This window comes from Lycorma delicatula, chromosome 6, assembly GCF_047948215.1.
Source record: "Lycorma delicatula isolate Av1 chromosome 6, ASM4794821v1, whole genome shotgun sequence".
Lineage (NCBI taxonomy): Eukaryota > Metazoa > Arthropoda > Insecta > Hemiptera > Fulgoridae > Lycorma > Lycorma delicatula.
Window position 1 is genome coordinate 57216624 of NC_134460.1, and position 14793 is coordinate 57231416.

The 14793-nt window shown below is 33.3% G+C and overlaps 1 protein-coding gene across 1 annotated transcript in view; it reads left to right on the forward strand.

Annotated features, from left to right (window-relative positions):
* lace (serine palmitoyltransferase long chain base subunit) overlaps positions 1-14793 on the forward strand; it is a 153914-nt gene that overhangs the window by 101642 nt on the left and 37479 nt on the right. The window contains exon 3 of the mRNA XM_075369934.1: positions 6429-6608. Within this exon, the coding sequence (XP_075226049.1) occupies positions 6429-6608 (180 nt within the window). The remainder of the gene's footprint in view (positions 1-6428; positions 6609-14793) is intronic.

A 14793-nucleotide genomic window follows, 5' to 3' on the forward strand; every position in this document is an offset into this window, starting at 1 on the left:
GTTGGGTTTTTTTGCATATATAATGAAGGAACTGTTGTTTTACTGGTACTGTTAATTGGCTTTTCCTAATCCTGGTTTCAGATTTAATATTGTCTCATTCTTACTTTATAAATAAGGCCCTTGAATGCAGTATTATTATTTATTAATACTGTGAAGTTATATATTTTTTTTCTTGAATATATACTGCAGTAGTTATTTTGATTGGTGGTGACTGATTTATATTGAAGCAGCTACATTAGTTTGAGTGGTTTTTTTATTTTAATTTATTCAGTTATTGGAAGCTGGTTATGCTAGCATAAATATATGTTTTATTTTATTATGCTGATTTAGCTACATATTCAGTAATTTTTTTTAACTTTTGTAAATAATTTTTTTCTGTTAATTTGGCGACAAAATTTAATTTTTTGAGTTTAGGTAAATAGATACAATGCTCTGTTTAAATAGGGTATTTTAAAACTAAGATATGTTTAAATTTTTTTCATGAAGGATTGTCATAATAACTGAAAAACCTACTGCTGTATTGAAGTGTTTTATATATATATTTTTTTTAAATTGTAAAAGTGGTATTTATCATTTTTAACCAATTTTTTTATAATGTCTGATGTTAATGTATACATAATGTAAAACATTTTTATAACTAAACAAATTAGTTGTATACTACATTTAATTATGAACAAATTGATTAAAATAGAAAATTATAAATAAAGAATATGAGCAAAATAAAATCTTGACTTAAAAGTGACTGAGAAGAGGGTCAACTATCATTTTGATTGTTCATTAAATGAAAGGTGCTCAATTTACTCAAGATTTTATTTTAACTAAATTTATATAATACTTCTTATGTATGTAGGCCATCATGTTAGGCTTTATTTTTAAATTAAATGTGTGAAAAATTTAAGATTGGTAACAAAAGAAAGAGTAAAGCAATAACTATTATAAAAGGTGGAAAATTTATCATTCAACTATAATTCAATTATAAAACTTATTCAAGTTTTAACTGAAAAATACATTAACCTTTTTTACAGCATGGATATATATATATATATATATATATATATATATTTTTTTTTTTTTTTTTTTTTTTTTTTTACTAATCAACAATATCAGTGCCATCCTTGGTTTAATGTATATTTATTGACATAATCTGGTGCCAGCATTTTCTTTTTTTCCAGTTAATGACCTATTGACTGAAATAAATTGTTTGATGTATGAATAACTTGAATAATTTTATTTTTATAAACAAATTCAAAGTGAATTATTAGATTACTTAAGTTAATTTATTTATTAATTTTATGTAGTTTTAATCTCATCAGTCATTGAAGCAATTAAAATTTTAAAAAAATATTTCATCTAATATCATTATTTTATATTATATTTATCTAATATTATTTACTTGCACAGAGCAATTTTCATATATTACTGTTTTACAAGCTATTACTTGCTCTTGCGAACCAAGAGAAGTAATCTCTATGTAGATGCAGTTTGCAACTGTCACAATTTAAGGTAGTGTAATGTTGCACTGGTTAGGGCATTTCATTATTATACTATGTTACTACACAGAACTAAGTATGGTTCATGTTATAAATACATAAAAACACAGTTATCCTTTGTAAAGGTTTTGTATGGGATTCATACTCAATTAGTAAAACCTGTAAGAATACTTATGGTATAAACTGTATAAACATATAATTTTAATAATGTGTTTATTAGTCTAATTGCTTACTTAGTTTTTATTGGTAGATTCTAATTCATTTAAAAGGTTGTGTTCCTGTTTCCTTGCTATAGATTATTTTACTTCTTAATATGTATTGCAGTTAACATTTTTTCTCTTAAACAATCTGCCTTCCAAATAAGCTGAGAGAAATTCTACATTATTTGATTCTTTTCCATTGAGTTACTACCATTAACAATTTTACTACAATATATGTTTTACAAATATATATTGTATGTATATAATAATTAGGTTATTATTTATGTGAAGCATATTTACTTAAATATACTTAACCTAGACTAACTACTGCAAGGAGGTGAATGAAATAAATTCAGTTTGGGAATACATAGAAATTTACTCTTTATTAAACCCACAAATGAACTCTAGACACTCTTAATACCCGTAGAAAAAATTATTTCAACACAAAACTACTGAAAAGGCATTAACTCAGATATGCTGCAACATTTGTTCACACATTTTAAAAGGTCTTCACTTTGTTAACGTTTTTGATATAAGTAACTTTTCAACTTTAAACAGTTTGTACCCCATTGCTTTTTATTATGCAACTTGATTTGACATGAAGTGTTTTCAATGGTATTAGTATGGATTAATATTTCAGAATCAACAAAATTTATGGAATGTGCTCATAATATATGGTAATGATCAATATGAACACAATTCATCTGTTATGATAGTTATTCCAGGAATGACATTTTCAATAATTTTAGGCAACAAAGTGTGAGTTGTTCTGTCTGGAACAGGTACAAGGAATCATTATTTAGTTTCCCTGCAAATTCCTCCTAAAAGCCATTGATTAGGTACCATTTGGTTCCTATTTATTTAATTTTATAGAAACAATTCTTATCAATTTCAGCTGTCATGTTTTCTCCACCTATGATAGTGTAGTTATACGAGGGTTATTTTTTCAAGGTCCGATCGGTCGCAAAATAAAAACCCGCGCAAAAATTGGATGAGCCTTTGCGCATATGTGTTATGCTGCATCTCTAGTATGGCCTTCAATCACGCCGTGTCACTTCGTTTAGTCCTGAACATGCAGCTAGCACGTAAACATGTCTACAACAATAGCATCTCCTGCCAAGTGTGAAGTGCGTGTGGTAATTCGATTTCTTCAGGCTGAGGGGTGTAATGCAGCTGAAATTCATCGACGAATAAGTAGTGTGTACGGTGAAACTTCAATGAGTGACAGCAAAGTGCGACAATGGTGCAGGAACTTTAAAGCAGGACATACAGATGTTCATGATGCAGGTGGTCAGGGAAGGAAGCGAGTGTCAATCGATTATCTCGTTGAGCGATTGGATGAGGTAATTCGAGAAAATCATCGGTTCACAATTTCTGTATTAAGTGATACGTTTCCTGAAATTTCAAGGTCAGCTTGTTACACTACAGTGAGAGAGATTTCAGTACTGCAAACTGTGTGCGAGATGGGTTCCCAAGATGCTGTCCAACCATGTCAAAACAATGAGAATGGATGCTTCCCTAACTTTTCTCCAGCGCTACCACAATCAAGGAGAAGATATTTTGAACAAAATTGTCACAGGGGACGAGGCATGGGTCCATTTTAAAACTGAAGTAACAAAAAAACAATCCAAACAGTGGATGCACTCTCATTCTCCCAGTAAACCAAAGAAGTTTAAGCGGACCTTCTCCAACAGAAAGTGTATGGCTACTGTGTTCTGGGATCGGAATGGAGTTCTCTTGGTGGAACGTGGCACGACCATCACTGCAGCCTCATACTGCGTGACTCTTCAACATCTATGAAGGGCAATTGAGAATAAGCCGAGAGGAATGTTGTCATCAGGCATTGTCTTTCTCCATGACAATGCTCGGCCGCACACTGCAGCTGTAACAAAGAAGTTCCTGCAGTGTTTTCTTTGGGAAGTATTTGATCACCCACCATACAGCTCGGACTTGGCTCCATCCAATTTTCACCTCTTTGCTCACATGAAATGCTGGCTAGGAGGACAACATTTTGGCACAGACATCGAGCTGCAGACCAGCGTAGAACATGGCTGAAAACACAGGGGGCTCTGTTCTATGATGAGGGTATTGGAAAGTTGGTACCATGCTACGATAAATATCTAAATCGGAGTGGGGACTATGTAGAGAAATAGCGTAACTATTTTACGCTATACTATTTATAGCGTAAGTACATGTTACAAATAAACATTTTTTATTTTCACTGTGGTTTTAATTTCGTGACCGTTCGGACCTTGAAAAAAAAAATAACCCTCGTAATTGTATACTTGCGTACTTCCCTCATGTATATGTTCCAGTCATCAACTGTTGTGTAGAGTTTCAAACCTAACTCACCTATGCAAAATTTAATTGACTTGTGCTCTTGAAATCAACAATAAATAAATTAAAAAAATTATTTTATATTCCAGTCAAGAATTGAACAAGTATACTTTTTTTTATCTTTTTTTCTCCAGAAAGAATGGAAATTTTTTTGTCATTTACATATATGTAACAGTATGTTGAACAGTTTTAATGTTTTGTGATATTTTTATGCATTTTTTCCAGATTTGTGTATTATTCCCTTCTTATTATAATGCGTTATTACGTTATCATCAGTGATCTCAAGAAAAAGGGAAAACTGTTTTGATAACTGTAAAACAAAAATACTGTTGAAGAAAATTAATTCTGTATTCTTGCAGCTTATTTAAATATTGTTACATTGACTGTTGACTGGATAAATGGGGGAAACAAGTTCTCTGCAAAACCCTTTTTTTTCCTGTTTAGCCTCCAGTAATTACCTTTCAGATAATACTTCAGAGGATGAATGATGATGATATGTATGAGTGTAAATGAAGTGTGTAGTCTTGTAAAGTCTCAGTTCAACCATTCCTGAGATGTGTGGTTAATTGAAACCCAACCACCAAAGAACACCGGTATCCACCAACTAGTATTCAAATCCGTGTAAAAATAACTGACTTTATTAGGACTTGAACCCTGGAACTCTACTTCCAAATCAGCTGATTTGGGAAGATGCATTCACCACTAGACCAAGCTGGTGGGTAACTCTCTCTGCAAAACCAGAATGGTGAACCACACTAAAAATCAATGAAATACTAAAAGAAATGTGTGTTACACTTATAAATAAACGAATAAAAGAAGAATATATATGTATATATATTCTTTTATTATCCTTTGGCTTTCACTTTATATTTTTTCATTTCTTTATCAATGAAAGAATGAGTGCCCTTTTTTCAGGGCTTGTTGTGGGAGAAAGCAAGCATTTTAACTGATAAATAAATGTTGGGAATATTATGTGTGGTTAAATGGTTTAAAGGTAAATATAAATATATTTTTTTGATTAGTTGTTTAGAGTAGCATAAAAAGTAAATGTTAAGGCCTATATTACTATTTAAAATTAATAAATATTTGAAATAGGATTAAAGCAAATAAATGAAGGTTTTAATGAACAAAATAAGTACAAAAAAAATTTAGAAGTTGGTGGAAATTACTGAAGCTTATAGAAAATCAAGGACTTTTTTAAAATTTGTATTACTTAAAAACTGTGGAAAAATAACTATGGCCCTTTTTAAAGATCTGTAAAAGAGTTTTTATTTTATTTAGAATAAATTTGTTGGAAGATCTTTTAATTGATCAGTCAAATTATTAAAAATGAAAGCATAAGAAGAACCTTTCTTGTATGCCAAAGTATTGTATTTTTAGATAAAGGTAGCACATTTGTATACAGAGCATGTTGTTTTATGTAAGAACCGTTTTAACTTTGCTGCCATTGTTTCCAAAGTAAACAATGGCACTTCTGTATACCACAGTTATTTGTACCAGTAGTCATCTGTTAGCAACAACAGTTCAGTCATATTTGTATCAGTTGCTGTGTCTAACTTAATTCAAACGAGTGCTAAAATAAAAATCCCACACGTATGAGATTCAAGCTGTAATTTGTTTCTTAATGACAAAAAAACAAATCTGCTGCTGAAATCTATAAAGAGATTGAGAAATTTATGGACCAGATGTTATGTAAAAAGGTAAAATTTGAAAATTGTTTCTGCTTGTTTCTAAAAGACTGGATGAATATTTATAAAAAAGAATATAGTGGGTTGGTTACCCGTTTGTTATCACAATTTTTTTGGAAAAGTAAATGGAAGAATTTGAAAAAATAGACTGTTTACAGTTTTAGAATTATTAAGTGAATTTCCAAGCATTTAATATTTTGATGTTTACTAGAATTAAATGGCAAATACTTACAAAGATGTGGGAGGCTGTCCAATGGTATTTTATTTCTGCAAGACAACACTCGACTATACACTTAACACAAACAGTTAAAGTGAATTCATCATATCAGCAAATGATTTTTTATTATATAAATCATGTCTCCTTTAAATTATTTAAAGGAGTGGATTAGATTCATTCCTTTAAATATCATCACCCTCAGATAGCTTGAGTTGATAATTCATCTGATGGTTGAAAGTTGCACTGCATTTTTCTCAAATTTGACTATCATTTTTTAATTTATGTTAGCAAATACCATTCTTTAAATGTATACTTACATCAAAAAACGGAAACGGATAGAAAAGAGGTATATTTACAAAATTACTTATTTCAGACTTACTTATATTTTGATGTGAGTATGTACTTAAGCATTGTTAAGATCATGATTTTTGTTTTTTTTTTACACTTTGTTGTATATTTTCAGAAAAGTAAACTGGATTATGCATTTTTTTCACAGGAAAATGGATTCACCAGCAAGGTTAAAAAACGAATTAAGCGGTCAAAAGAGTCATTTGAGGAAGTGCCATTATATACTGCAGTTGTGACATATATTGGTTTTTATATGTTGATGTTCTTAGGGTATCTTAATCAGTTGTTTTTTTCTCCCAAAAAGGTGGCTTCTGAAAAAAATAGAGAGGTAATATTATTTTTTTAATAATTTTGATTATCTTTTTATATAATCAGAATATATATGTATTTGCACTAATCTTTGTTTAAAACTCAAGAACTACAGGGTAGGTTTGTGTGGTTATTTTGCCACTATTTATTGAATCTAGGAAGGCATTCGGTGTTATTTTATCCAAATAAGGTTTAAACTGAGAATATAGTAATTTCTTGTGTGGTAATATTTTAAGTTGCTGACTAAATTATGTTCTGTAAGAGATGGCTGTTCAATTCCTGTGATTAAATCTTTTAATTAAAAAAAAATTATTCTTTTTCCATAGAAATTTTTTTTGTTTCGCCAAGACACAAATTTTTCATGGTGAATTTAACATAATATTAAATCAAATTGTTGATTCTGATCAAATTACCCTGATCTATCTTGATGGGTAGTTCATCCTTTTGTACATATCTGTACCTTCCCCGACGGAGAGTCTTATTCTTTAAGACTTTGTGGGTTGGCGTCCCCCTGGGCCTAGCCTCTGCAGCTATTCTTCCCACTATACAGCGAGCTGCAGAACACTTTACATTATACACATATACTACACGAAGAACACTACATAAATTACAACATACACACTCACACAATTACACAACAACATCCTACACTGATATTTCTTACATTAACACTCGGTGCGACATCTTACGAAATGCAACCGTAACCCAAGGTGGGAACAAATCGTGCCGATGGGTGAATGGCTCTACGTAGTGAGTCTTGAACGATGTCCTCTGGGCACCAGGGCAAACCCAGTTGTACTTAGCTCTAGCTCCAGTACGCGTGCGCTCTGCTGGAGTGGTCCATTTTTCGCCGGTACTCGTGGGACCAAAATTTCTGATCCCATATTAAATTCAAAGATGGTTGGTGGTCCATCTGAAAAAAAACACCAAATTAAGTCTTGCGAAGAGACCTCGATCAGCTTTGTCTGACGAGGATAAAAGTCCTATGGAAGAGAACTACAAATCTTTAGACTTGAACACTAAAAATATTCGATTCGTTGTTCTCCGAAATAGTCAGAAAGGTGGCTCCCTCCAAAAGGTTTCACCTTTCCTAATAAATAAAACTGTAAAAGGTGCAAGTGGCTCCCCGAAGAACATCAGGAAATTACGCGACGGATCGATTCTGGTTGAAACATTCAATGACGAACAGAGTCGATCAATCTTACGTCTCCGTAATATGGGTGGTATAAATATAAGTGCTGAAAGCCACAAAACTTTAAATACAAGCAGGGGTGTAATTTTTTGTCGAGACCTTTTAGATATACATATCAATGAAATAGTTGATGAGCTTTACCACCAAGATGTTGTTGAAGTGAAACGTATTATGAAACGGCAGAACGGAACAGAAGAACCGACACCGTCTCTTATATTAACATTTAATCTCCCTGTTCCACCAGAAAAGATTAAAGTGGGTTACCTCTCGGTTCGGGTACGACCATTCATACCCAACCCATGGCGATGTTTCAGATGCCAAGGTTTTGGTCACACTACAACATCTTGTACAAAAACTGAGATCTGTGCTCGATGTGCTAAAGAAGCTCACAATGACACTAACTGCGAAGAAAGTGAAAAATGCGCAAACTGCAGTGGTCCACATACAGCCCGCTCCCGAGATTGCCCAATCTTTAAAGAAGAAAAGGCAATTCTCAAAATCTGTACGGAGAAAAAGCTATCTTTCCCGGCCGCACGAAGAGAATACAAAAAGTTAAATAATTCACGGAACCTGGTTAAACCAGATGTATCTTTTGCCACCGCTACATCTAAACAAATTCCTACAAATGTTAATAATCAGCAGTGCGGATCCTGCAATGAGCTTAAAAAACTTGTTCAGATGCTTTCTGATCAAGTAGCTTCACTTACAGCCACTATCTCAGAGCTGACAAAGATGAAGAAAACGTCTTTCGTCGCAGTTAGTGAATCCAACAGTGTGATACACACGAAAGTTCCTGCTTCCAAAGTCGTACCGGCACGAGTAGCGACTATCACAGCTGGCAGTAAGCCACCTAATAAGCTCCCCGTAAAGGGAACCCACATAACCACCACCACTGGGATGTTAACTGCAGCATCCCATTCAAATAAATCTCCTCCACCATCACCTCATTTACTGGAGGATATGGCTGAAGAACCACCCGACCCTAGGGCATCGGAGTTCTTTAAAATAAAAAATACAAAAAATAAAAACCGAATCGCCTACAACTAATTTTTATATAATTTCCGAAACTTAATTTTTTTATATATTTTTTTACACTTATGAACATTATTCAGTGGAATGTTAGAGGTATTCGGTCCCGCATTGAAGATATTAGAGTACTAGCGCACACACATGATCCGCTAATCATGTGTTTCCAAGAAACTCACCTTCTACAACATGACCCAATTACACTCAGAGGATACTTCTGTGAGAGATACGACTGCCTAGTAGACAGTAGGGAGAGTGGTGGAGTAGCGATTTTCATAAAGAATGGGGTGTCTGCTACAAGAATTCAACTAACCACTGTCATTCCTGTTATTGCAGTAAAGGTCTCTATTCCCTTCAAATTGCATATCTGCAATCTGTATCTCTCACCGAACACTGAGTTCAGTGCTTTAGATGTCCCAAATCTCCTCATGCAAATACCATCTCCATCGTTAATAGTAGGAGACTTCAATGCCCATCATATTTCCTGGGGCTCAACCTTCTGCTCCACTCGAGGAAATATGATAAACAGATTGAGACAAGATTTTGACCTTTGCCTACTGAATAATGGATCAAACACATTCATGTCCTTATCAACTGGTACTGTATCTAACCTTGATCTTTCCATATGCTCACCGAATGTGCTCCCTCATTTTAATTGGTCTGTTTGTGATGACTTTCACGGCAGTGATCATAGACCAATTATTATTGGTTTCGGTGTAGACTGCGAGATTAAAAGAAGGCCACGGAGATGAATTGTTGAAAAGGCAGATTGGAACGGATACCATAAAGCATTCCAATCTCAGTATGACGATGGAGCGAACATCCTCGACCAATATTCTTCTTTAACGTCCATGATACTTGAGAATGCCAACAGATATATCCCACAAACATCGGGTAATCCTAGACGTCCTTTCGTTCCATGGTGGAACGATGATTGCAGATATGCTATTAGGAATCGACGACAGGCACTACGAAAATTTAATCTTACACCTACAACAGAACATCTAAATTTATACCGCAGGGCTAGAGCGGTGTGCCGTCGAGTATTCTTGGACGCTAAGAGGAATTCATGGACGAAATACGTGAGCACTATCTCACGCACTACTCCCATGTCTACTGTATGGAAGAAAATTCGTGCAATTTTCGGATCACCGAAACAATCTATTCTTGGTCTTATTGATGAAGGAGAACTCCTTTCATCATCCTCGGAAGTGGCAAATAGTCTAGCAAAATCTTTCCGCTCATATAATAACGATTTTCAACGTTACAAGATACAAATAGAAGTATTATCGTTAAACATTGGTGATTCGGTTGGTGAATTAAACACTCCATTCGTATTTAAAGAATTGTTACATGCACTTAAAAACTCACGGGACACTTCCCCAGGACCGGACAACTTTACAACTTGCTTTCACATCTTCCTAATTTGGCACTACAACAACTTTTGAATATTTTCAACGGTTTATTCTCCGAACAAGTCTTCCCACCCGGCTGGTCTGAAGCATTTATTATTCCAGTACTAAAACCTGGTAAAGACCAAACGAACCCCTCAAGCTACCGCCCTATTTCATTAACAAGCGTTTTGTGTAAAATAATGGAGAGACTGGTAAACCACAGACTTACATGGTACTTGGAGAAACATGGCTTTCTATCTCCAGAACAGTGTGGTTTTCGACAAGGACGATTTTCTATTGACCATTTAGTGTCACTGGAAACAGCCATACAAAACGCTTTCTTAAACCGGCAGCACCTCGTCGCTATCTTCTTCGATATAAAAAAGGCGTATGACACAGCCTGGCGACGTGGTATTCTTAACACTCTCAAAGAATGGGGAATCAAGGGCAATATGCTTGCTTTTATCCGGGGATTCTTAAATCACCGAACGGCTCGTGTTCGTGTAGATTTGCTCTCAGATAGTGTCATCTTGGAGAATGGAGTGCCCCAAGGTAGTGTATTAAGTGCCACCTTATTTTCTGTAACCATAAACAATATCACTAAATGTGTGCAGGCTCCTGTCTCATGTTCTCTATTTGCTGACGACTTTGCTGTCTATATTGCAAGCCGTTCAACACCTACAGCAGAGAGACTACTGCAGAACACTATATCTCACCTTGAAGCTTGGTCCAGGATTACTGGTTTCACATTTTCATCCGAAAAAACAAAATGTGTAGTTTTTTCTCGGCTACGAAATCCTTCTATTCCGCAAAAATTTCTGAAAGGTGAGACTATTACTATCTCTACTTACATCAAGTTTTTAGGTTTATTTTTTGATAGCCGTCTTACTTGGGTCAAACATTTAAAAGAATTGAAAACAAAATGTTCCAAACTTCTAGATATAATGCGAGTCCTTACTAACACCAACTGGGGAGCCGATAGGTCATGTATGATACGTTTTTACTATTCCTTTGTTTGCTCCCGTTTAGATTATGGTTGTGTCGCCTACTCTTCAGCTTGTCAATTCGTGCTTAAAATGCTGGATAGTGTACATCATGCTTGCCACAGGCGTGTTTAGATCAAGTCCTGTCACAAGCTTATTTGTAGACTGTGGTGAACCATCACTTTGGGATAGACGAGACCAGCTTTTATTATCTTATTTTGCTCATCTCAGAGGACAGCCAAATCACCCGGCTCTTGACTCGGTCTTTAGAAATCTTAATCTAGGAAAGTATGAGGATCATCCACGTCGTACTGCACCTGTAGGTGTCCGTACCTGGCGTCTGCTGCAGCATATAAATGTTGACACACCGTCATTCTTTCCTATGTATCCTTGCTCATATCCTCCATGGAGAATAAACCTTATAAATTTTAATTTTGACCTGACTACATACAATAAACAATCAACACCATCTATTGTCTTTCAGCAAATGTTTCAGTGTGTTCTCTCCAAGATGAAACCAGACGCGGTTGTATACACTGATGGATCGAAACAAAACGATACAGTTGGGTGTGCATTTGTTTTCAATGAAAGAACTTATATGTTTGGTCTACCCGGTATTACGAGTGTGTTTACCGCTGAACTATACGCTATAAATAAGGCTCTAAACATCATTAACCCTAAATATAGAAAAATTCTTATTTGCAGTGACTCGTGTAGTGCTCTCCAAGCCTTAAAAAACTTTAATTCCAAACATCCTATCATCATTGAAATTTACAACGCAATCGCTGAGTTGAATAATCACAACACAGAATTAAGTTTTTGCTGGGTCCCTAGCCACGTAGGGATTCCAGGTAATGATCATGCAGATTCTGCTGCCAAAGAAGCATGTAGCCAGCCTCCTTTCACCACCCGAGTTGCTACTTCTGATTTCATTAACTATGTAAAACAATTATTAAGAACAAGGTGGCAAGGTGATTGGACGGCTACCGTTAATAATAAACTCCGTCAGATTAAAGATTCTGTGTTACCATGGGACTCCTCATACAGAAAACCCCGGCGTGAGGAAGTAGTTCTCTGTCGATTGCGGATAGGACACACGAGTACCTGTTTACAAGAGGACAACCACCTCTATGCGCACAATGCAACTGCCGCGTGACTGTGCGCCACATACTCGTGGACTGCATATGTTATGCGGCATTGCGTCGTAAATTTAAACTACCCAGAAACATCCGTGGTATCTTGTGTAATGATAAAGAAATTTTAAACCGGATGTTTCTGTTTTTGCGTAGTATAGGGTTAATACAAAAAATTTAATTACTCTAGTCCTATGTATTGTTTTTGTTATCCGAGTAGCGAGCCTTTTACACTCCCTATCGGAATTTTGTTTTATATATATATATTCATATTTTGTTGTTTATTTTTTATGTTTTTTAAATTCGTCTGTGATATTAGTTGTAAGTTTTATCTCTTTTTTTAGTTTTAAGTTTTATTTAGTTTTAATATGATAGTTTTTAACGTAGTTTTAAGTTACATTACTTTAAGTTACTTTAAATTACATTATTTTAAGTTTTAAGTGTTTTTGTTATCCGAGAATGGGCCTTTTACACACATTCCGGATTTTGCTTACTGTGATAGTAGTTTTAAGTTTTAATTACTTTTACTTTTATTTTTATTTATTTATTTATTTTCCGGGCGATGATAACGACTGCTCGTTTTTCGCCCTAAAAAAAAAAAAAAAAAAATCTGTACCTTTCCCTTGTTAATCTCTATCCAATTCTATAGATTCTATAAATTCAGGTTTCACCCTGCTAGGTTTTCCATACTGAGAATGCCAAGACCTAAGATTCTTGGTGTTTAGTATAGGTTTCCTGTAGACCAACAAAGGGATTCCATTTCCTATCTGTTGCTTTAAGAAGCCTAATGAGTTAAATTCTTCTGAGGTAAAGGTTGTTTTCCTTATCCTTCTCAAAAACAGTAGTGTGTCTAGGTAGACACACTACTAATACGTATACGTATTCTAATTAGGTAATTAGAATACGTATTTTTAATAAGAAAACTTTTCAAGTATTGTGTTAAACAAACACATTTTCTAAATTGTTTTGAGAAAAATTTAGGCAAAGGTTTTCAAGTCAATCTCAATTTGAAATATTTTTCTATTTTTATAGCTTTTAGAATAGCCAGAAGTGTTATTCAAAAGTTTAACAAAGATATTCAAAATTTGTAAGTTTAACAAAGCTTACCTAATGGATATATTTTAAACTGACAGCATTTTACCTGACTGAAATTGGTAGCTACATACTATTTGTTAACTTGAAATGATATCTGTTAAGACTGACCACTGTTGATGAAAAACTTATTTTTTGCTTTTATTCATTCAGGAACGACTTAGCAGAAAAAAGAAAGTATTATGAAAGAATTAACAAACTCCCTTTTGGTAATAGTTTGTTTATTTTTTTATTAGAAAAAAAATTTCAGTTAATGATTTACTAGCTGAGTCTGGATTTTAGCAAAAAGTATAAGTAAAAATATTAACTACATTCATACAAACATTTTTAAATTTTCAGATTGAGGAGGAAACTTCTCCAGTCTTGATGGATTTTTGTTTGTGATTTAGTGGCTGGTTATGTATTGCAGTAAAAAATTTACTGGCAATTAATTACTGGGGGCAATTAATTAAAGGAAAGAAAATTTGAAACACTTTTCTAGGAGAATATCTTTTGAAGTTTTAACCGAGTACTAAGTAGTTGATTAAATCACCTGGATGCAATTCAACTTGTAATAATTTTAAATTTGTGAAAGAACTATCGTATTGTAGTTATTTTAATTTTTTATTAGTTCACTGTTTGAGTCTTGTATAAAATTCATCTATAAAAAATTTAACTTCACCTTCAGATTGATTAAAAATTAATTTTATTGTTAAGGTTATCACTTTTTTCTTCTTTCTTTTACATATAAAATTGTATATCATCTCTTATCAGTGAACTGTTCTGTTATCAGTCTTTTTTATATGCGCTAACAGACTACTTTTTAAAATTTTAAGTATATGTATATTTTAATGTTTTCTGTAAGCTGTAATGTGGCATGTAGGGTTATTTATTAATGGTACTCAATTTGATAATTATTAAATTTATAATTATTATTTATTAAATAGTATAATTATTAATAATAAATAATAATTAATAAATTAAATTAAATATATTTTATTTTGAAAATATATTTAATTGTGAAGTATACTTTATTTTATCTTGATTTCTTCTACTCTTTAATAATTTATTTTAAGTTTTATTAATAATTTATCCACTATCTTTTTGATTAAATAAAAATGTAACAAGAATTTAGTTTGAGGGATTGTTTAGTTTAAAATTATTATTATCTGCATGTTTTAGTTTATTTTTGATATGAGATTGCTGTAGCTTAAATTAGAAAGGTTATTTATACTTTATTGAAGGCTGTCAAGAAGATTCCTTGCTGGATTAATTAGTACATAAATTATACAAAGTTGTTAATCCTATTTTTAATGCTGTTTTTTGACCTAATGTTTATTAAAAATGTATGATTTTCTCTTCACAATATATGAATCAAGTTTGTTAATATGATTAGATTACATCA